General features: G+C 44.2%; 1 protein-coding gene across 1 annotated transcript in view; it reads left to right on the forward strand.

The window, feature by feature from the left end:
* LOC115108124 (rab GTPase-activating protein 1-like) overlaps window positions 1–24,597 on the forward strand; it is a 159,670-nt gene that overhangs the window by 130,158 nt on the left and 4,915 nt on the right. Inside the window, exons 19-21 of the mRNA XM_029632116.2 lie at window positions 7,829–7,957; window positions 21,033–21,125; window positions 24,079–24,294. Coding sequence (XP_029487976.1) covers window positions 7,829–7,957; window positions 21,033–21,125; window positions 24,079–24,294 — 438 coding nt within the window. The remainder of the gene's footprint in view (window positions 1–7,828; window positions 7,958–21,032; window positions 21,126–24,078; window positions 24,295–24,597) is intronic.

The raw sequence follows: 24,597 nt of genomic DNA on the forward strand, positions 1-24,597 counted from the left end.
GCACATTAAAAGGTACTCAGACATATACGATATACAGTTGAAGTCTGCCAAATACATTTAAACACAGTTTTTCACAATTCCTGACATTTAATCCTAGTAAAAATTCCCTGTCTTAGGTCAGTTAGGATCACTACTTTATTTTAAGAATGTGAAATGTCAGAATAATAGTGGAGAGTGATTTATTTCAGCTTTTATTTCTTTCATCACATTCCCAGTGGGTCAGACGTTTACATACACTCCGTTAGTATTTGATAGTATTGCCTTTAAATTGTTTAACTTGGGTCAAACATTTCTGGTAGCCTTCCACAAGCTTCCCACAGTAATTTGGGTGAATTTTGGCCCATTCCTCCTGACAGAGCTGGTGTAACTGAGTCAGATTTGTAGGCCTCCTTGCTCGTACACGCTTTTTCAGTTCTGCCCCAAATTTTCTATAGGCTTGAGGTCAGGGCTTTGTGATGGCCGCTCCAATACCTTGACTTTGTTGTCCTTAAGCCATTTTGCCACAACTTTGGAAGTATGCTTGGGGTCATTGTCCATTTGGAAGACCCATTTGTGACCAAGCTTTAACTTCCTGACTGATGTCTTGAGATGTTGCTTCAATAAATCCACAATTTTCCTTCCTCATGATGTCATCTATTTTGTGAAGTGCACCAGTCCCTCTTGCAGCAAAGCACCCCCACAACATGATGCTTCCACCCTCATGCTTCACGGTTGGGATGGTGTTCTTCGGTTTGCAAGCCTCCCCCTTTTCCTCCAAACATAACGGTGGTCATTATGGCCAAACAGTTCTATTTTTGTTTCATCAGACCAGAGGACATTTCTCCAAAAATACGATCTTTGTCCCCATGTGCAGTTGCAAACTGTATTCTTGCTTTTTTTGTGGCGGTTTTGGAGCAGTGGCTTCTTCCCTGCTGAGCAGCCTTTCAGGTTATGTCGATATAGGATTAGTTTTACTGTGGATATCGATACTTTTGTACCTGTTTCCTCCAGCATCTTCACAGGGTATTTTGCTGTTCTCGGATTGATTTGCACTTTTCACAGCAAAGAACGTTCATCTCTAGGAGACAGAATGCATCTCCTTCCTGAGCGGTATGACAGCTGCGTGGTCCCATGGTGTTTATACTTGCGCACTATTGTTTGTTCAGATGAACGTGGTACCTTTAAGCATTTGGAAATTGCGCCCAAGGATGAACCAGACTTGTGGAGGTCTACAAATTTTTTTCCTGAGGTCTTTTGATTGTCCCATGATGTCAAGCCAAGAGGCACTGAGTTTGAAGGTAGGCCTTGAAATACATCGACAGGTACACCTCCAATTGACTCAAATTATGTAAATTAGCCTATCAGAAGCTTCTAAAGCCATGACATCATTTTCTGGAATTTTCCAAGATATTTTAAGGCACACCCAACTTAGTCTATATAAACTTCTGACTCACTGGAATTGTGATACAGTGAATTATAAGTGAAATCATCTGTCTGTAAACAATTGTTGGAAAAAGTAGTTGTCATGCACAATGTGGATGTCCTAACCAACTTGCCAAAACTATAGTTTGTTAACAAGAAATTTGTGGAGTGGTTGAAAAACGAGTTTTAATGACTCCAACCTAAGTGTATGTAAACTTCCAACTTCAACTGTACATGATGTTTTGGGTCCTGTCTATCTTTTAATCCCAGCTACTCACAGCCCATCCCACATATCTCCACCTATTAAATAGTACAATTGCGCCAGAGGGGATCGCTGCCGTTTTATTGGCTCCTAACCAACTGCTATTTTTTTTTTTTTTTTGCATTGTTTAACTTATTTTGTACATAATGTTGCTACTACCATCTTTTTTGACCGAAAAGAGCTTCTGGATATCAGAACAACGATTACTCACCTCGAATTGGACAGATATTTTTTCTTTAATAAGTCCGACGCAAATGATATACTGCTCTTCCAAGACCAGGCCCAAATCCCCGACAGAAATACAGCAGGCGGAGATCGGGGTGCCTTGTGAGAATTTGTCGGCAAGTGTATAACCTGCCTCTACCATCCGTTCTATTGGCCAACTTGCAATCACTGGAAAATAAACTGGATGATCTCCATTCAAGGCTATCCTACCAACAGGACATTAAAAACTGTAATATCTTATGTTTCACCAAGTCGTGGCTGAACGACGACACAGATAACATACAGTTGGCTGGGTTTTCCATGCATCGGCAGGACAGAACATCTACGTCTGGGAAGACGAAAAGTTTGTGTCTATTTGTCAATAACAGCTGTTGCACGATGTCTAATATTAAGGAAGTGTCATGGTATTGCTCGCCTGAGGTAGAGTACCTCATAATAAGCTGTAGACCGCACTATCTACCAAGAGAGTTTTCATCTATATTTTTAGTAACCGTATATTTACCACCAAAACTGATGCTGGTACTAAGATCACACTCAACAAGCTGTATAAGGCCATAAGCAAACAAATAAATGCTCATCCAGAAGTGACTAGTTTAACCAATTTACCGCATTTCTACAAGCATAACACATGTGCAACCATAGGAGACATAGAAACTAGATCACCTTTACTCCACACACAGAGACACGTACAAAGATCTCCCTCTCCCTACATTTGACAAATCTGACCATAATTCAATCCTCCTGATTCCTGTTTACAAGCAAAAACTAAAGCAGGAAGTACCAGTGACTCGCTCATTATGGAAGTGGTCTGATGACTTTGACCAAGTCTGTAATACCTACATGTTTCAAGCAGACCACCATAGTCTCTATGCCCAAGAAAGCGAAGGGAACCTGCCTAAATGACTACCGACTCGTAGCACTCACGTTGGTAGCCATGACGTGCTTTGAAAGGCTGGTCATGGCTCATGTCAACACCATCAGCCCAGAAACCCTAAATCCACTCCAATTCGCATACCGCCCCAACAGATCCACCGATGACACTATCTCAATCGCACTCCCCACTGCCCTTTCCCCCTGGACAAAAGGAACACCTATGTGAGAATGCTGTTCATTGACCACAGCTCAGCGTTCAACTCCATAGCACCCACAAAGCTCATCACTTAACACCCCCCCCCCCTCTGAAACTGGATCCTGGACTTCCTGATGGGCCGCCCCCAGGTGGTTAAGGTAGGCAACAACACATCTGCCACGCAGATCCTCAACACGAGGGCCCTCAGGGTTGCGTGCTTAGTCCCCTCCCGTACTCCCTGTTCACCCACGACTGCTTGGCCAAGCACGACTCCAACACCATTACGTTTCCTGACGACACAACAGTGAGATGAGACAGCCTATAGTGAGGAGGTCAGAGACCTGGCAGTGTGGTGCCAGGACAACAATCTCTCCCTCAACGTGATCAAAACGAAGGAGCTGATCGTGAACTACTGGAAAAGGGGGCAGAGAATTTCAATATCCTTGATGTCCACATCACCAACAAACTGTTATGGTCCAAGCACACCAAGACAGTGGGCACGACAACACAATTAATCCCCCAGACTATTTATATTGTCGTCGCCCCCCCCCCCCCAATGAAACAACAAATCAGGATAGTGAATGATGCGCTAAATCGGCTAAATACTATATCGTTAGCAGATCCGTTTATGATGGTATCACTCTACTTGTTTTGATGCCCCCACGAGTGTTTGGATAGGAATGGCATTGCCGAGCTATCCGTATCATGCCGGCATCTTGAGGTCACATTGATTTCAATTGGCAATATTTCACTGAGACTTAGGCCAAGTTGATGCTGCATAATGTTGTTCTAGAAACAAGGAGCATGTCGGGATGCATGGTGCTGCGTTTCTCCTCTGTTTCAACACCGTAGTGCAAGGGCATCGCAAAGAACGATCGGCCCTGTGTATCAGAGTACTGCAAATGCTGTGCTATTTCTGCCGAATGCAGGTTGCCTTTATGTTGACAACAAAAAACGACACTCAATTGGTTGGACATTGTTCCGTTTTTTTTAAGATGGACTATGTAAATGATTTTGGAACGTACAATGGTCTCAATATGAAAACCTTGCAATTAAACCTGCAAATAAAGCTAGAGTGGCTTGTTTGAATTCTATTATTTTTTTTAGCTTGTCATCATTGCACTGCGAATGTGACTTTCCCATGTGATTCCGTTGAATCACTCAGAGGGGAAATGGGTTTCAGTGAGGATAACAGTCAGGTCCACAGAAACCTACTGTATCCTTCTCTTCACACTACATCACACCCCCGGGTGGAAAGGGAAATTAAGAGAGGGAGTGATGGAGAGGTGGATGTCTTTGCTATTAATGATGGCAATAAAAGAGAGCGAGGGAGAGAGTGATAAAGAGGAAAATACATCAGAAGAGAGAGAGGGAGATGAAAGAGAAAGTGCTTTGTGGGAAGAAACCATGTCTGACGTGAACTAGCAGCTACTGGGAGGGCTATGGTCATAGCTCCTTCTGTTTGAGCTTATACACTCTCTACACAGTCTCTCCTCTGGGATGATACCCCTATTACAGTCTGTTTGATTTTTACAAAGCCTCCGGCAACAACAGAGTAGTGCTTTCATGCCAATAACGTGTGTGTGTGTGTGAAAGATTGTATATGAAAAAGGGAGATACCATGAGGATAGCGATAAAAGTGTATATTTGAGGGCGTCGGTAGAGTAAAGGGGTTCCACTGCCTCTTTTCTATTGGTCAGGTATGACAGCATTCTCCCCAATGAGACTCCCCCCCTCCCTTCCTCTCTCTCTCGCTCTCTCGCTCTCTCTCTCTCTCTCTCTGTCCCCCCTCCCTCTGTGCACTTGTCCTCCCCTGCCTGTCTGCCGTAGTCCATTTGGAGCGCACAGCAGCGGCAGTAGCATCTGTTAGCGGTTAGCCATTAACAGCAGTGCTGAAAAGGGGGAGGCCCTGTTACATTTGTTTTCAGGGATGTCTACCAAGAACGCATCAACCCACGGACACCCTCTCTCACTCCCCTTCCCCCCCTGTCCTCCTTCCCTCTCTACTCCCCCTCGTCTTCTAGCACCTCTCTGCCTCAGTGTTTCGGTCACATGCTCCCTGTCTCTCTCCCTCCGTGTTTTTCGCGCATGCTTAGCCGTCCGCCCGCCCAGCCCCAGACCAGACTTCTGCATTGGAGCAGCACGAGCAGCAGGGTTAGCCATTAGCTGTTAGCATTGCAGGCCTTTTAGGTGGTGAGTGCTATAGGAGAGAAGAGGGAGGAGGGAGCACTAGCCTGGTTTGCTTCTCCACCTGCCTCGCCTCTCCGTGACCCGACCTGTGGCTTCAGGGGTCCCCTGCGCTCCTGTTAGGCTTTGGACACAGCAAATGGACCCTCCTGTTCTGCAAAGGGCCTGGAAGGAAACCTTTACTTTGACCGGAAGGTATTCTACTCTGGCTGTGTTTTGTTAGGAAAGTCTACTCTGCTGGAGTTCTTAGGTGAAGGAGTCCCTGTTTTTGAAGCCTTGCTGTTTCTGCGAACAGAGGGCAAGGACTGTTTCAGTGCTCCTCTGTGGAAGTGAAGGATTTCCTGAAGAAGAGAGACCCACACAGGCTTGTGTGCCCAGTGTCCTGCTTAAGCTCACTGCCAGAGCCATCCTCTCCTCTGCCTCTCCCTGATCTAATGTGATCTCCAGCACCATGTCTGTTTCCTCTCTGACTCTTGAGTCACTATGAGGACCATTCAGCTGTGCACAAACGCGGCTCCCAAGACGTCACATTCGGGACGGAAGCAGCTTCTGCCTAAGGCTGTGTGACTGATAGAAACACATTTAAACATAACAAGATTTAGTCTCTTCCTCTGCTTCCGAAGTGTTTTACATCAGAAAGGACTGCTCGGGTGTAAAGGGACAACATCATTTGGAAGGGATTTTTAAAGATGAAGCAAACTCAATCCATCTACTTTGCCTGCTGTGGCCTGTATGTATTTACCGTTACCCCAGGACTGGCGATATAAAAGTACCCCGCTTTCTTTGATGTCTTTTCTCGTTTATGCGAAGTCCTGGGCATAGGGGCTTGGTTGTGAGAGAGGGATTCTCTTCTCTTTGAAGGAGGAGAGTGGAGGATAATAAGTGGAAGACTCATCCCCTGTCGTCAGTTTATACCGACTAACCGCGTGCCGTCTGTTTTGCTGCTAGGCAACGGCATGCCCATTTTTAGAATTTCTGGGGGAAAAAGCAGTGTGAAACAGGATCGGTATCTATTCAGAACTGTGCCTGTGTAATATTTCTTTGGCTATATCACAGTGATAGCACCCCATATCTACGTTATGCTGGATGCTCTGGTCAGTTGTGAGGCAGGGACTATAGTGTTATCAGGCCTAGTGGCTGTGTCTGCTCTCTGACAGTGGTGCTTACTGAATGGACACGATGAACCCAACAAACTTACTGATTCTCTATGCTGCTCAAACCCGCTGGAACCTCTCTACCTTTTGAAAATAATTATGTTTATGGTCTATTTTTGCAGAGTTTTGTATTATCATTATTGGGGATGACAGTCTATTGAGAGAAGCTCCCATCCAACACGTCGCTGTGTCTCACTGCCTGGAACGATCAACCTGTTATTTTCCCCTAAAGGTCACCGCTGTCATTTGTAAAGTTTGCATTGCTAAACAGCCAAAGAACAACATATTTGCTGGACTCTGACCTCAAGTTTTTGCCCGGGGTGACTGACCCTGATACGAACCTGTCCCCGGCTACGTCTACGCTTTCGGACTGCACGCTGGAGTCGCCCTTCAACCTGGCCACCCTGGCCCCAGAGCGGGATCCTCCCTCCCCCTCTCGCTCTCCGCCCTCCTCTCCCTCCATTTCCCCCACCACCCCACCCTCACCCTCGGTGATGACGCCAGCGGTGCGGAAGGGCAGCTGGGGGGCAGAGGAAGGGGGTTCAGCAGAGGAGAAGGCTGGGGAGACGGACTCTGTCTGTAAGGTGATGGGGCTCCTGGGGATGGGCCACCGCCTCTTTGTTCCCCGACTACTGGCGGTGAGACTGGGGCAGGGAGTGAGACTGGATAGGTGGGTGGTGGGTGGGTGGACAATCTTACCCTGCCGAGGGCTACTGCAGGCGTAAACCTTCTTCTCAGTGCAGTTATGTTTCAAAATGCTTTCGCAATGTATTTATATTGTTGGATTGCGTATATTGTTGAATAGCTTGGGCTGTGTGAGTCTAATTTTGGATGATCATTATGACAATGCATCGGAATGCCAACGGGGGGCGCTATTAGTTATTGCCATCGTAGTCAACCTGTTCTAACTCTGTTGGCATGTGACACTAACAGATATGTTGTATCGAAGTAGTATTATTGCAAAATACTACTATTACAGAGTTTGACATTACAGTGTCATGCTTTCAGACCTTCTGGTGTCAAGGGAGCTAAAAATGCGACTTCCAAGCTTTCTGTAACAGTCTTGCTAATATGAGCGCTCTGGTTGAGATTTACTTAGCGCTTGTTCTGGGTGCAAAACAAAAAATGCTGCAACATCATACTATACCGTAATGTCTTATTCCTTCTTCAAGGCTCCCGAGTGGCGCAGCGGTCTAAGGCACTGCATTTCAGTGCTAGAGGCGTCACTACAGACCCTGGTTCGATTCCAGGTTGTATCACAAGCGGCCGTGATTGGGAGTCCCATAGGGCGGCGCACAATTGGCCCAGCGTCGACCGGGTTAGGGTTTGGTCGGGGTAGGCCGTCATTGTAAATAAAGAATTTGTTCTTGACTGACTTGCCTAGTTAACTAAAAAATAAAAACCTTTTCAATACCCTCTATAATAGACGCGTGCAAAGTTTGGGCCAAACACCAAGCAGATTTAAAGTAATGGATACTATATATACCCTGTTCTATTGGCTGAGCTTCTCTTCTTGTCTTTTCCCCACAGACGTCTAAGGAAGACTTGCTCCAGGCTGATTTCGAGGGAGCACTGAAGTTCTTCAGGGTCCAGCTGCCGAAGCGCTACCGGGCTGCGGAGAACGCTCGCAGGCTCATGGAACAGGCCTGTAGCATCAAGGTAGGAACAATTTATTCGGTTTTCCGTTCCCCTGCAATGCACACACTGCACCAACCACTGGTCCAAAATTGAGCTCTGCTCAGAAGCTTATGTGTCCGACTGGGCGAAATCCGTTTTTTATTTCCATAGATGTGGAATTGTTCAGCCTAGTTGACTAGGCCAGTCTGACTACTCAGCCAGGTTTGCTATCAGAGCCGAACAGATGACGGTTCCTTGTGAACTTTTTTTCCTTTATTGGTATCTCAATATCTTCTATATCACGGGGCACACCACATCTGTCTGTCTGTCTGTGTGTGGTTTTAAATGTAAACTGTACCTACATCCTCCCACATGGAGAATATAACGAGGTCTGTGGTATTTGGGGAGGAGGAGGCCCCAGTGGCCCAAGGCTACCTGCCTGCACACAGAGATGACAGGCTCAAGACAACCACACACACAAAACACGCATGCATATTGACGCCACACATATTTACATTCACATTCCTTCACACTCTTCACATGCACTGCTGCTACTCTGTTTATTATCTATGCAGAGTCACTCTATCCCTACCAGTACCGGTGTACCACCTGTATATAGCCTCGTTATTGTTATTTTGTGTTACTATTTTTCCATGAGTTTATTTGGCAAATGTTTCTTACTTTTTCAAGCTCTACATGGTTGCCTAAGGGCTCGTATGTAAGCATTTCACGGTAAGGTCTACACCCGTTGTATTCGGCGCATGTGACAAATAAAATGTGATTTTTGATTTACGCAGCAGCTCCCGTTAGTGTGTGTGCTCGCTTCGCAACTGTGTATAGGTGGCAAACCAGAAGGCAAGGGCATGTATACTCTCACAGGAAGGAAGAAGATCCAAATGGAAGAGCCAATTCTCTCCATCTCCACCCATCCTGTATATATATCCTCTCTCCCACCCCCCTCTCTCCTGTGTATTTCTAACCACAGGATATCCTGAGTGTAGACACTCTGCATGCGCTATTATGCAATTATTTTGTTGCACAAGCTTATCTCTGAAAGATCCAGGAAGAAAGTGATCTGCCAAATGTTCTGCTTTCAACTCAAATGTTTGAGTCATATTACGTCACCTTCTCACATAGTAGACATCATGTAAAACACACGTACCGCAGGAGGCTGCTGAGAGGAGGACGACTCTAAACGGTGGCTGGAATGGAGTGAATGGTATCAAACGCATGGAAACCACGTATTTTGATGAGTTCAATTACCGTTCCATTTATTTCCGTTCCAGCCATTACTATGAGCCCGTTCTCCGACACCGTCATGCGAGTCCAGAGGATGGTTTGAGACAGGCAGGCTCTAGGACCATGAGAGAGAGTCTGGGAGAGAGCTAGAGCAAGAAGGCGGGCCTTAAAATGACAGACATGCACAAGGTGAGCTGGACAGGTGAGTCAGCAGGAGTAGGAGAAGGAAATGGAGGACAACTCCTTAATCTCTTTAGTTTTGATTCGGGCCAGACAGTCTGTCTCTGCTCTTTTTCGACCAGCATCAGTGTTTGATTCTGGATGAACTGTGCAACGAGAGACTTTACCTGGCTCGGCCTACTCCTGTGTTCTGTGACTCTGTCTTCCCTCACACACACACACACACACACACACACACACACTGCAAGACTGAAGACACGACGTGAAGCCAGCCTACACTCTGAGCTTGCAAGGCTGTTTTGTTTTGGTTTAGCTTCTGCCATTTGAACCACAGAGGAAGATATCAAATCGACTAGCTGCTCAAAGACATTCTCGACTGTGATTGCGGTGGGCCGTCAAGTCTCTTGGGAGCTAAAACGTGTAATAGGACCCTCTGATTGACTGGCTGTTAGGACTGATCTGGAATCTGCTTCGGAATACAGGGGACTTTCCAAGACTCTGGGGCATGAATGAATTGCCTGATCAAAACTCATCCAGCAAGAGATAATTAACTTACTGAGTGTGTGTGTGAGAGAGAGAGAGAGAGAGAGAGAGAGAGAAACGAGCCACAGCAGTAGCCCTCTCATCCTGGGATTTCAATTCCTCCCTTCATTTTCCTCTGAAGTGACATTGTGCCTGAGGTGTTTTGACAGAGAAGAGGCTCCAGAATGATCCACTCTATTTTTGCATCTTGTCCTTTTTGAACATGTTTTTTTCCAAACCTATTTCATATTTTTGTGGAACGAAAAAAGATTCTGGGGAAGGTGTGTGTGTGTGTCTGTCCTGTGCCCGCGTGTGCGTTCACTGCTCTCAGGAGACAAGCTCATGGAGTGAGTGTGAGAGAGAGATAATTTCATTACAGAATTTGGTGTCATTAGAAGCACAGTGTCTCCCGGCGACCACAACCGTCATACCCTGTTAATGGAACTGCACTTCATCAAGCTCTGCGTTGAATCAGCTGACACACCTCATTAATATGTCCAAAAAAAGGAAAGCTAGCTTGCCTGTTCACTTTACTTTGTCCTTTCATTTTTTTGTTGATGTCTAAAGCGGATCTACTGCTAAGCAGCTTAGGAGTCAAGTTGATCACCTGCTAGTTGGGGAGTGAAGCATTCTACAAGTACCAACCCCACAGGATTATGGGGTGGAATTTGAATTTCACAGCCCTAAACACTCCCAAGGACAACGTTGAGGAAACTTCAAGACAGTTCCAGGACAAAAAAAGAAGACATAAAAAGGTCTTGAAAGGCCTAGCATTAGAAGTCCATTCAAAACCAACTCGGGATACCCACTGAAGGCGCTTGATTTGATTGATTAATCTAGTTGCGGTTATTACATTTCTTCTGCCTGCTTTCAAAATTCCTCTGGGAGAAAGTTTCAGGTTCAGCTGTTTCACCAGTGGAAGAAGTGACAAGAGAGAGGGGAAGAGAAGGAGCGGTTACTCAGAATGCTACTCCCTTGAGAGAAGGAAGGAGGAGAACGTGGACAGTGCCTTTCCACACCAGGGAGATCTCCTGAAAGTTAGCTAGGCAAAGCCCCAGGAGGATCTGAAGTGAACAGTTGGGTCCTGAGGAGCAGGCATTGCTGCAGGCAATGTAGCCTCAACTTTGGAAGTTTAAAAAAAAATTATAGCCACCAAATGAGCTATTCTTCTTATTTTTTTTCTTCATAATTTCGTTTTATGTTTTTTTGGAGGAAACAAACTCTGTGTGATGTGTGCAGACTGCAGTGGCACTTAACACGTTGAATCATTGTGGTCGGTCGGGACAGTTCCAACACTTTCTCAGACACATTCGCTAAAACATAGAGTTTAAGTGTGTGTGTGTAGTTGAGTAGGAGTGCGACTAAACCAGAATATCTTACCAAGACCGAAGGGAGGTGAAAATAATACCCTGAGCGCAACCTGAGAGGAGCGGATCGCAGGACAAACAAATGGAGGAAAGGAAGAAAGAAGGAAGAGAAATAGCAGCCTGGCGGTTCTGAGGAAGGGGGGTGAACGAAAGACACACTAGCATCCTCTTAACACGCTTGAGGACACCAAGCGAGAAAAACCGAGAGACTGACGTGTGTGTTGTTATGCAGGGATCCTCCCTTACTCTCTCCTACCTCACTCCATGCCGCCCTCCTTTAGGGGTGTGGCTTGTACCCTGAGGGACAGTGAAAGAGGCCAGTCACTCCTCAAGCTCTTTGACTGACCTGTTGCCTCTACTGCTCTCCTCCACCCCTCGCCTTCTTTCCCCCACCTGTGGAGCTGACTACTATCCTGTGTCAAGATGATGGAAGAGATCTCGATCACAGTGGCGTATGATGCCCATGTCATCAACCAGATCTATGAGGAGGATATCCTGGTTAGCCTGGTGGCCCACTCCAAGCCTCGCAAACCTGTGGTAGGTGTAAGTCTAGGTTAAGTCTGAGTCACTCCTCAGTCACTCCTCAGTCCTGGCTACTTCTGCCAGCCTGAACCGTCTTCACTTCTGACTGCACTTTGACTGCCTAAGAACCGCTGAAGGAAACACTGCTTGTTTGTGCAACAGCAAGAACACTTTGTATCATTTTTCAGCTGGCTTGTAGGATACAGTGTAGATTGTAGTGTGTGTCAGTCAGTCAAAATCTGGTGCCGGACAAGTGACCTGGAAGATTTTATTTTATCGGACATTTGAGATATTTCCCGGTCATCCATATTTTTTTATTTTTTATTATTTAACTAGGCAAGTCAGTTAAGAACAAATCTTATTTTCAATGACGGCCTAGGAACAGTGGGTTCACTGCCTGTTCGGGGGCAGAACAACAGACTTGTACCTTGTCAGCTCGGGGGTTTGAACTTGCAACCTTCTGGTTACTAGTCCAACGCTCTAACCACTAGGCTACCCTGCCGCCCCTGCGTGGGTGCGTAATCCATTAGGGCGTTCGCAATCAATAAACGAGGGACTATGGACAAATGAGACACATTTACGTGTCCTTAGAAACAGCCTGTAACAAATGACAAAAACACCTTTCCTTGTGTATCGATGTGTAGCGTATGAAAAACTTTATAGCCTAATGTTTTGTTGGTTTTTAATTTCCTAAAACATAAATTGTGCACCGCATGGTTCAGCTGTCAGGGATTTGAGCACTAAAAGCATCAGGACATTGCATGCATACAGTATAGGCCTATAGGCTTAGGAGCCCACTGTATGATATTAATATTTTAACAAGTGTATATAAAGTAAGAGAAGCTTAGGGCTAGCCCCAGGGAGAGCGTAATAGAAATATGCCTGTGGCATGCTACGACACCAACATACATTTCTTTGTATGATAGGCTACTGTGTCTGCTATAGAGAGATAGGCGTACGGGAGGCTAAATAGTTCATTTTCGATGCTAATATTTTTTTGTAAAGCTAAGCATTATTTTTTTGTGGATTATAGGAAGAGCTCTGGTAGGCCTAAAACGTTCTTCCTCACCTCAAGTTCAAATGTCGGATTCAGTTGGAACGCCAGTGCGCACAGCCTTTATATCATAGGCCTGCAGAGTAATAGGCTTATAGCCATACCACACCAAACCTTCACAAACATTTCTGAACTTTTGGGTAATATCAAAAGTAAGTCGAGCCATTGGGGAAATGCAAACATGATATTATATATTGCGGCAGACACAACATTACAGTTGGAACTTAATTTGGCCAAAGAAAATGGCTCAACAGAATGAAACAAAACACTTGTGAACTGGTTTAAATATTCCCAAAAATGTTGATTAAGTTATATTGCAGCAATTACCAATCAAGGCTAGTTTCTACCGTATCTAACACATGACAGCGATAGGATGAGGACATTTATTTAACTTAAACTAAATACGGAGCACACAAAGATCAAACTTAATTTAGCCAATGAAAATGACTCAACAGAATTAATCACACCAGGTTTTGCATATTTAAAGAACTGGTTTAGATTAATATATAGGCTAACAATGACATACAATAATAAGAATAATGATAAAAACAAATGTTTCTAAATGCGAAAAAATTTGTAACTGAAAGTTCCAAAATTGCATCCTACCTGAATAGCGAGTTTAACAGTAGCCTGCATTTGGCCGCGCCAATGTTCTTCTCATCTTAATCCATTACAGTAGTAAGAATTGTCCATACAAAGGACAACCCCTTTTTAGGATTTTCACTATAGGCATACTTTCTAACTTTTGTTTTACTTCAATTAAAAAGGCCTCCATTTTCGCAATCAACAGTAGCCAAGGCTCCACTCGCTCTCTCTCTCTTGCCTTAGCAGCCGGCGCATGCACGTACAACAGCGCACAAGGAGTGAGAGAATGGTACTGAAGCGCAAAATCTGGGTGTATGATAGGTAGCCTTGGACAATTTGGCCAGCTACAATTTTATTTATCGGATCTTAATTTATTTTATCGGCCAAAAGCCAGAAATTACCAGCTAACGGAAACCCTGGTATGAGTTGATGCACTGAAATGCAGTTTGAATTTGCATTGTAATTGTAGATATACACTGAGTATACAAAACATTAAGAACACCTGCTCTTTCCATGACATAGACTGACCAGGTGAATCCAGGTGAAATCTATGATCCCTTATTGACATGTTAAAAAAGATTGCTAAGCCTTGAGACAAATGAGACATGGATTGTGTGTGTGCCATTCAGAGAGTGAATTGGCAAGACAAAATATTTCAGTGCCTTTGAATGGGTTATGGTACTAGGTGCCAGGCGCAGCTGGGTTTTTCACGCTCAACAGTATTCCGTGTGTATAAAGAATGGTACACCACCGAAAGGACATCCAGCCAACTTCCCACAACTGCTGGAAGCATTGGAGTCAACATGGGCCAGCATCCCAGTGGAACCTTCATGCTTGACGAATTGAGGCTGTTCTGAGGGCAAAGGGGGGTGCAACTCAATTTTAGGTGTTCCTAGTGTTTGGTATACTCAGTGTATTTCAGTGGTTCAGTGTGTACTGCTAGTAGTCTTTTCCCTCTCTCCAGTCAGCTAAATTTCAGGATGCTAACCAAATTACAATTGTCAGATTGTTTCAATTAAAGAGTTATTTTCAGACTCAAAGGAGAACTTATTCTTCACTCAGCATGTCAAATCAAATTGTATTGGTCACGTACACATGGTTAGCAGATGTTAATGCTTGTGCTTCTAGTTCCGACAGTGCAGTAATCTGACAATTCCCCAACAACAAATGTAAAGGGGTGAATGAGAATATGTACATATAAATATATGGCCGAGCGGCATAGGCAAGGTTCAATAGATGGTATGCAATACAGTATATACTTATGAGTAATGTAAGATATGTAAACATTATTTAAAGTGGATAGTGATCCATTTATTATTTAATTTTACCTTTATTTAACTTGGCAAGTGAGTTAAGAACAAATTTGCCTTGTTCAGGGGCAGAACGACAGATTTTTACCTTGTCAGCTCGCGGATTCGATCTTGCAACCTTTCGGTTACTAGTCCAACGTTCTAACCACTAGGCTACCTGCCGCCCCCATTAAAGTGGCCAGTGATTGGGTCTTAATGTAGGTAGCAGCCTCTCTGAGTTAGTGATTGCTGTTTAACAGCCTGATGGCCTTCACCACCTGGGGGCGGCCCGCATTGTCGACCTGTTGGGGCGGTATGCAAACTGAAGTGGGTCTAGGGTGGCCGGTGAGGTGGAGGTGATATGATCCTTGAATAGTCTTTCAAAGCACTTGTTGATGACAGAAGTGAGTGCTACGGGGCGGTAGTCATTTAGTTCAGTTATTTTTGCCTTCTTGGGTACAGGAACAATGGTGGCCATCTTGAAGCATGTCGGGACAGCAGACTGGGATAGGGAGCGATTGAATATGTCCATAAACACACCAGCCAGCTGGTCTGCGGATGGAGCTTGGGATGCTGTCTAGGCCAGCAGCCTTGAGGGTTAACACGTTTAAATATTTTACTCACGTTGGCCACAGAGAAGGGGAGGGGTGCAGTCCTTGTTAGCAGGCCGCGACGGTGGCACTGTATTGTCCTCAAAGCGGGCAAAGAAGGTGTTTAGTTTGCGTGACGTCGGTGTCCATGACGTGGCTGATTTTCTTTTTGTACTCCGTGATTTCCTGTAGACCCTGCCACATACGTCTTGTGTCTGAGCCGTTGAATTGCGATAAACACATGTATGAACACGTGCATGTCTTTGTTCTTGTGTGTTTGTCTGGTCATCGAATTCAAACACAACCCAGTTTTCCTGACTTGGCTGTTTTTGAATCCTAAGCTAGTGCAGTGACAGTCATTTTGATATTAAAATGTTTTCAGCCAGGAAAGGCACCATTATGCAACAGTTAGCCTATTTTCCACAGTGCACACAGTCTGTCAGGCTTATAGCAGAGAATACTGTGCTCGGCTCATATGAAGAGCATGTGTTTCACATCGGCTCTGGTCAGTTCATCAACTAAAATCAAAAGCGAGGGTGATTTTTACAATTATCTGAATTGAATTTCAATGCGTTTGAAATGGTTGGAATTGGAATTTACCCCATCTCTGATGTGTCAATGAATGTGCACGCCGTGTCTTGGTGTACATATGAGGATTAGTGCGCCCTGAAACAGCCACACACGGTGTATACTGTGAGGGTATAGTATTGGACAGGAAAATAACATTGGTCTGTCCTGGTAAGGAGTGGCTCTAGAACAATGCTTGTACGTAGTTTAGGCTATCTCTGGAGAGCTGAGCCTCTCATGAACTCTGGCCTATTTTGTCAGTGGGTCAAGGTTAGCTTACCCTTAGGTTGTGTCCCTATGGGCCCTTATCAAAAGTAGTGCACTACATAAGGAATATGGTGCCATTGACCCAGCCCTAGTTTATTTTGGTTCTCATTGCGCTACATAGCCCCAGCTGCCACCAATAGGGTCTGGTTCCAGCAGATGCTTTCTCACGCCACAGAAGCTGTGAGACATACAAGATGAGACAGGGTGTCAAATGGTGCAAGAGAGGATGGTGCATTACCACCACCAACCGCATGGGTGGTGAAATTACATTTAGAATTAGAAGTTATTAGCTAGCGACTAGTTAGTAGCACAGACAAAGAGGGTTAGTTATCAGTGTCTTTGCTAGTAGTACTAGCCACTAGCTGCTACCTACAGTACCTTCAGAAAGTATTCACACCCCTTGACTTTTTCCACATTTTGTTGTGTTACTTACAGAATTTTAAATGGATTCAATCGAGATTTTGTGTCACTGATCTACACACACTACCCCATAATGTCAACGTGGAATTAGGTTTTTAGGAATGTTTAGAAATCAAAAAATGAACAGCTGAAATGTCTTGAGTCAACAACTATTTTGTATTGGCAAGCCTAAATCATTGAAAATGTGCTTAACAAGTCACATAAGTTGCATGTACTCACTCTGTGTGCAATTAATAGTATTTAACATGATTTTTAGATGACTTCATCGTCAATGTACCCCCACACATACAATTATTTGTCATGTCTAGCTGTGAATTTCAAGCACAGACTCAACCACAAAGACAGGTTATATATAAAGCAGACGTTGAATATCCCTTTTGAGAATGGTGCTGTTATTAAATACACTTTGGATGGTGTACAAATATGCCCAGTTACTACAAAGATACAGGAACCCTTCCTTAACCGCTCAGGGATTTCACCATGAGGCCAATGGTGACTTTAAAACAGTTTAATTTATGTGATCGGCGATAACTGAGGATGGATCAACAACATTGTACTCCACAATACTAACATAAATGACCGAGTGAAAAGAAGGAAGTCTGTACGTAATACAAATATTCCAAAGCATGCATCCTGTTTGCAATAAGGCACTAAAGTAATACTGCAAAACATTGGCAAATAAATGAACTTTTTGTCCTCAATACAAAGCATTATATTTGGGGCAAACACAACACATCACTGAGTACCACTCTTCGTGTTTTCAAGCATTATGGTGGCTGCATCATGTTATGGGTATGCTTGTCATCAGCAAGGAGCAGGCAGTGTTGTATTATAAATTAAACCGGATAAAGCTAAGCACAGGCAAAATCCCAGAGGAAAACTTTGTTCAGTCTGCTTTCCAACAGAGTCTGGGAGACAAATTCACCTTTCAGCAGGACAGAAAACACAAGGCCAAATATGTGATGGAGTTGCTTACCAAGACTACATTGAATGTTTCCCAAGTGGCCTAGTCTTGAAAATAGATGTCAAGACTTGAAAATGGCTGTCTAGCAATGATCAACAACCAATATTGTACAATCCAGGTGTGCAAAGCTCTTAGAGACTTACCCAGAAAGGCTCACAGCTGTAATCACTGCCAAAGTTGATTCATCTAATTTATCTAATTAAGATACATTTTTATTTTCTATACATTTAAAATACATTTTTAGAATTATTCTTCCACTTTGACATTAAAGTATTTTGTGTATGACAAACATGACAAATCTATTTAAATCTGACTTTGTAACACAACAAAATGTGGAAAAAGTTAAGGGGTAGGAATACTTTGAAGTCACTAGTTAGCAAGCTAGCAGCTAGCTAATAGTGCTAACGTTACTAGCTAGCTTGCTAGCGTTACTAGCTCATCGCTTGCTAGCGTTACTAGCTAGCCACTAGCTTACTAGCATTACTAGCCAGCACTACCAGCTAGCCACTAGGCTACTACTGGCTCTGCTAGCAGGTGCTAAAGCACAAGCAACAGTGGTTATTTGGTTGTAGGGATTTTTGTCATTAACATTATATAAAAACATATCAAAACTAAATTAGCTTATTTTGTCAATGTATTTTTTTTTTATTACATTTTGTTACCCCTTTTCCTTCCCAATTTCGTAGTATCCAATTAGTAGTTAGTCATGTCCCATCGCTGCAACTCCTGTATGGACTCGGGAGAGGCGAAGGTTGAGAGCCATGCGTCCTCCCGAAAATCAACCCAGCCACTGCTTTTTGACACAATGCCCGCTTAATCCGGAAGCCAGTCTCACCAATGTGTCGGAGGAAACACCGTACACCTGGCGAACGTGTTAGCGTGCATTGCGCCCGGCCCGCCAATATATTTAGCTTGGCATCATTTTGAATTGGAAATATTTCATGTATTTCATGTATGGGATATTATAGCCTCGGGATTATATTTTGTATGGCATATTTTAACATTAGGAGTATATTTTATCATTGGGAATATAATCATGCCTTGTAAATACGTTTTGTATGGCTAGACAGAAAGCTACTTCAGAGATGGCGAAATTAATCTGGGTGATGTTTGAATTATCTATAGTCAGCAACATTAGAGGGTTATCTTAACTGTGTTTTTTTGGCCATGAAGTTGTCATCATGGAAAAAGTGAGGGTAAAATAGTGTTGTCTTCTGCCACTTTCAAGGCTGTCTGTGGACAGATATGACTGAGTGAGAGAGGGAATACATGAGTGTGAGAGAGGGTTTTTGTTTTTGAGATGTTTCCATATGTTGCTATGTGTCATCTAATAATCCCATGGCAAATATGTAAGAGGGGAACTGAAGCTTTTAGTATCATTTTGTTTTTTGGCTAGTACTCTTCAAGTAATTTCTGCAAGGAACTTCACACACACCCCCCTCAAGAGACAGTTGGGCTACTCATAGTCACTGTTGCTATAGCGAAGTGAGAACGCCATCAGCAATAACAGTAATACATTTCTAGAAATCAAATAAATACCTAAATATTAATGTGATAATCTAAAAAGCATTTTGCGTGTGTAGAACATCTGGACAAGCCTCTGTGTGGCATATTCTTTCAAAAAAAAATATATTATTTAAGCGCTGTCCTTTCATCAGTAGCTGGCTCTACATCTCTTTCTCTCGCTCTCTCTCCTATTCATATTGTTTTCAGATAATGTCTCCCTTTTCTCTCCTCTCTCTCCGTGCTGGTCTCTATCTTATCTTTGCAGGGCGTCACACCTGAACAATGCTGATGTGCTGTCTTATCAACCACATACATTCAGTACCCATTTTAAGCTAACAAATACAACATAGAACCGGTTTGCCTGCTTAGATCTTTCTGTGGATTCCTTTCTTGTTTCTTACCTGTCTGTCAGGTAATGGGCCATAATATATTATATGATAACTGGTGTGTGAGTTAATCACTGGGCCTAACATTCTATCAGGCTCAGAACAAACTCAGGACGATAACAATGTCTTTATTAGGGAATAGGATAGCAATAGGGTGTAATGCTATGTTGTGTAACTGAGAGCACTTGAGAACTGCTTGACAACTCCAGTCACTGAGTAGCTATGGTAAACTCGTGCAACCCCTACTCTCGCTTTATCCGTCTCTCGAATTCTCTCTTGCCCCCCTCCATCACTCTCTCTCTCTCGCAACTGTACTTGCCATTTCTCTTTTGCTCATCCTTCCTTTTTGTCTTCTCTCTTTCTCAGCCAGAGAGCTCCTATCTCTTCCTCTCGTCTGTCTGCTCTCTATCTCAGACAGAGAGCTCCCATTTCTCCCTCCCTCTCTTGCTCTTTTTTTCTCCTTTCCTTTTCTCCTATCTTTGGCAGTCTCAGCCGGTGAGCTGTGCCCCCCATCTGGTGGCCGTATCCATGAACAAAGTCCCTCCCCTCTGTGACTCTTTACTCCCCAGACCTGTAATCCACATCCTAGCAGCAGCTACCATGGAAACGCCAAGGGCTGAGCAACTCTAGTCCCTGCACTCCAGCAGGAAGAATACCATCTCCTTAGGCACGGGCCTGGCTGGCAGAGACCAAAGGTTTCGCCATGTTCTCTTGTATACACTGTGCAGGTGTATAATGTATCCTACCTTTAAAAAAAAACAAACAGTGTTCAGGTGTTGCAATTAGGATGAGGGTAGTTACTGCTTTCTTCTTTTTGAAGTAATGTGTTCATAATACTTCTGTTACTGTGTTGTTCATATCCTTTGTTGCTTGTGCTTCTGCTGGGAAATAGAGGCTGAAGTGCTGCATGGAGTAGGAGGGTCATTAGGTATCCTCAAATGAACAGGTGTACACACAATAAATGTGCGCTGCACGGAGTAGGAGGGTCATTAGGTTTGCCTCAGAGGGTAACTGCACGAATGAGACGCAGACGGCAGCCATTTTGTGCCAAGGCTAAAGACGCCTTACAGTTGATACAATTCCCTAGAAAAAGCAGCGGATAGGGAGGGGTGCATTGAATTGATTCCGTTCGAAAGAAGAATGTTTCAACTGGGCCCACTGTTCTGTTCCATGTTGAAACGGGGGGGAAAAAGAATACAAATGAAGCAAATCTAGTTTGGTGTTCTGTTGGTCCCTGGATCAGCAGATCACCCTGCTCACTGTAACCACAGCTCTGCGTTGTATCCATTTGGGGAGACACGGAACTGTACCCAGTTTGAATTCCTTTAAAATACACCCTTGCTTCCTTTGTTCCTTGAAGGAATTGGACGGCAGCAAGTCATTTAATGCAAACGAATCCTTTATATATGCCGTCACTTACAGATCAGTGATTTAGCCTACCTCGGGTAAGGGAGAAAATGATTCATTATTATTGTAACAGAACCCGGGCTCTACACTTTATTCTTTAGCCTTGTTAGTGTCACCATCTTGTGGTCGAAGACGTTACACTTTAAAACACTTCAATAAAGTTTCTTCAATTCAGCTCTTCGTTTGAGTTCAAGACAACCCCATCCACCAACACTGCTTTTCCCTCTCCGCCTCTCCCGTCACCCCTTCCAGGTGCCCACCAAGAAGCTGAAGAAGTTTGAGAAGGAGTACCAGACCCTGAGAGACAGCCAGCTGCAGCAGGAGGACCCCGTCGACCGCTACCAGGTAAGAAACAGACTGCTCCGTTATCTTAACTACTGCTCCAGGATCAGTTTACTCTTACCTCCCATTCTGACGTCACCTGTTAGGTGGATATCTGACCCTGTATGAGTGGTTAGGGGCCTCACTTCTAGTTTCTCCCTGTTCAGCCACTACAATTACCCCAGTGTTTCCCATATTCCCATAGTTATTAGTGTTACTTCAGAGCCCCCCCCCCCTTACTGTAACTGTATACTCCCTAAAGAATTGGATCTCAGAAAACGGTTTGTTTGTAGGTATAGATGACGCTTTGGGAAGTCTTTGGTATCCTACCTAAAGAAACAACATCTAGGGGAAACGCTGATATCCTTCCCTGTAGACCCCAGTCCCACCCACTTTCTCTCTCCCCCCTCCCCCTCTCTCCCTCCAGTCTCGGCTCAGGTCTGTGTAGAACACTGCGCTGATCGTGGCAGACTACGCGAGGTGTACCCAGACTCAGTGGAGAGAGACTTTTGTTATGAGTGGAGGCCATAGACTTGTGCTGGTCAAAGATGAGGAAAAGATATGTCTCAGGGCTTTCCTTTGTTCATAAGGCCGATTCTGAGTAACAAAACCGAATCGCCTGCGAACCTCGTCTAGTTGTAAAGTGAAATTGACTGTGATGTGTGAATGAAACTGACGTCTCATTGTTTGTCAGGACAACCTGTAGAGTTGTGTCCATGTGGGATTGATTTTAGTATTACTGTTCATGTGAGAGAGAAAAAAAACGGACATTGATGTTATAATTAGGCCGTGGCTGTTACAACCGGGCTTGGATGTGTTTTTGACCAGGCTAATGTTTTGTACATGTGCTGTGCAAAACCCGTACCCCCAATGGCCTGCTGCCCTGGACAATTCGAATGGGCCAACGTCACAAAGTTTGTCACAAGGGCTGACTGTGACAGATACATGACAATTACAGGCATATCTGTTTTGTTTGTGCTTTTTTTGTTTTCATTTTCGGTAAAGCTTTGAATATTATTTCACGTTTTTAGTACTTCATTTGTGCTTTTTGAGTGTTATTCTTCACCATTTAAAGATGTATTTATTGAACCTTTATTTATACAGATTTGTCTAATTGACATAAGAATCTATTTTGAAAGAGAGACCTGTTCATATATTTTGAGTGTGTGAACCGATGGGCTTGCCCTGTAGTTGTCATGTCTCTGTCATGTAGGCTAGATTCCGGTTCACCTCTCCTTCAGCCCCTTATTCATATTTTTCACCAACTCTGCGACGTTCACCCGTACGAAAGGACAGCAGGGCATTTCGGCAAGGGGTTTGTGTAGCACAAATGCAGAAAGTTACGCCGCCATTACAATTATTACTGACAAACGTTTGAAACGTTTCAAGGTTCATTGTTGTTTGGGACCATGTTCCTAAGTGCTTTTTATTTTTCTGAAGTTTTTATATGGTATTTTTTTTAACAATACCTTACAGTTGAATTTTGTTGTACCTACTGCAAGACTCACGTTGTGTTCACATTCATGCTATTCTAAATGTGATGCCTAAAGCACAGAGTTTTTATTTGTTCTGACCCGACACAAAATACAATAAAGTTTATTTTGTAAAGAAAACATGTTGGATGAGATTCTAAGCCGTCTTTCCAGAGAGCCTGAGTCACATGAGTTTGAGCATCCTCGTTCCTCATAACGAAAGACATGTAATGAAAGCAATTAGGATCCGTTTTAAGCCTACCGCTGTGTTAGATGAAATGAGGCCACTGATCCGTTTGAAAATGTATCCTTTCCTTCCCTCCCTGAAGACAACCAATTCAACCATGTCAGATCAGAGATGACCTCAAAGAAAGAATAAGTAAGGAATGCATTTGAAAAGTATTTGGACAGACCCCAACTGTTCACTTCAGTGTTAAAACTTAGTGGAGGTCTCATAACGTTTCCTATGTGTCCCTCGTCCCCTTCTCCCACCCCTAAACACATCAGCCTCTGTGAAACACAGGGACCGGATACAGGGAAGGGTGGTGGAGGGAAGTGAGAGGAGGAGACAGAGACCAGGGGGAGGGGTGTTTTGCAAGATGGTATGGAATGAACTAACTGACCTGTGAGTGTGAGAGAGAGAAAGAACTGACCCGTGAGTGTGAGTGTGTGTGTGTCTGTGTTGCTGTAGTATTTGTTCCCAGCATCATCATTGTTGTGACTCTGGATAGACCACAGTAAGAGGAGAAAGGTAAGCAGACTCCCAAGTCTGAGTTTATGCAGCTTAGCTCAGTCTCCTGTCTGCTTACTGCCTGTTGTCGGGCTTCCTGTGCGCAAACGGTGCAGCATTCTTGTTTCAGCCAAGATGCATCAAATCGTGAAGGGCGTGAACAGGATGGGGTTGGGTCAGGTGACTCAGCTTGGTCTCCATGACAACGGAAACATCTCCATCATTGTCATGTGAGACCACTTAGAGGCTGACAATCAAACATGATGGTCATAAGATCCTTTTTTATGGGCAACAATTACTTTCTGTGCCTGCCTGCCTGCGTGTGAGCCTGCCTGTTATATTTGAAATGGCATTGAATGTATGCCAGTTTGTTGCATCGGATAACTGGTTATACGGTTTGCTTGGTTATTGTATATCGATGTTTGTTGGTCCTTCTCAGTTCTATTTGAAGGACCGTTGAACAAGCCTTCGTTCAAACACTGAAGCGTCGGGGGGAAATGGCACTAAACCTAGTCAACCAGTACAACAGGGATGTGGTTGTTACTGTACAATGAGGGGCAGGAAGTTCAAATGAAGGTCATAACGTTAGCTGTGTACTGTGTGTGTATGTGTGTGTGTGCTTGCTTGCTGTGTGTGTAGCAAATTAACTGTCGCTACGTTTGCAGAAAGAACAGGTTGTTGTGTAAGTGTTTCGCCACATACTGTGCATAGTCTTATTGTGTGTGTGTGTGTGTGTGTGTGTGTGTGTGTGTGTGTGTGTGTGTGTTGCCCACAGAGAGAGAACCGTCGTCTACAGGAGGCCAGCATGCGTCTGGAGCAGGAGAACGATGACCTGGCCCACGAGCTGGTCACCAGTAAGATCGCCCTGCGGACCGACCTGGACCAGGTGGAGGACAAGGCAGACGTGCTGAACAAGGAGCTGCTCTGCACCAAACAGCGCCTGGTGGAGACGGAGGAGGAGAAGAGGAGGCAGGCGGAGGAAACCGCACAGGTAATATAGCACACGGGTTGCCAGATCTGTCTCTGTTTAAGCCAGCGGTATCACAACAGCATGGTCATATTTTCATGATGACAATGGGGAAAGTAACTTTGGCTGTAGCACAAACAGATCCGGCAACCAGGCTAAACGAAGATCGAGAATTGAATACAACTATATTGCTAAGGTTCCCGGAAATTTTGCAACCCTTGATAAGCCACCAAGTGTACAGACTGTTGTTCCAGCTTCAGCGCTACTCATCAGGACAACCATTTGGCTGTATTTGGTGTGTTTAAAAACCCTGCAGCTCCCCAGCGC

Source organism: Oncorhynchus nerka, linkage group LG24, assembly GCF_034236695.1.
Source record: "Oncorhynchus nerka isolate Pitt River linkage group LG24, Oner_Uvic_2.0, whole genome shotgun sequence".
In the NCBI taxonomy this organism is placed as follows: Eukaryota; Metazoa; Chordata; class Actinopteri; order Salmoniformes; family Salmonidae; genus Oncorhynchus; species Oncorhynchus nerka.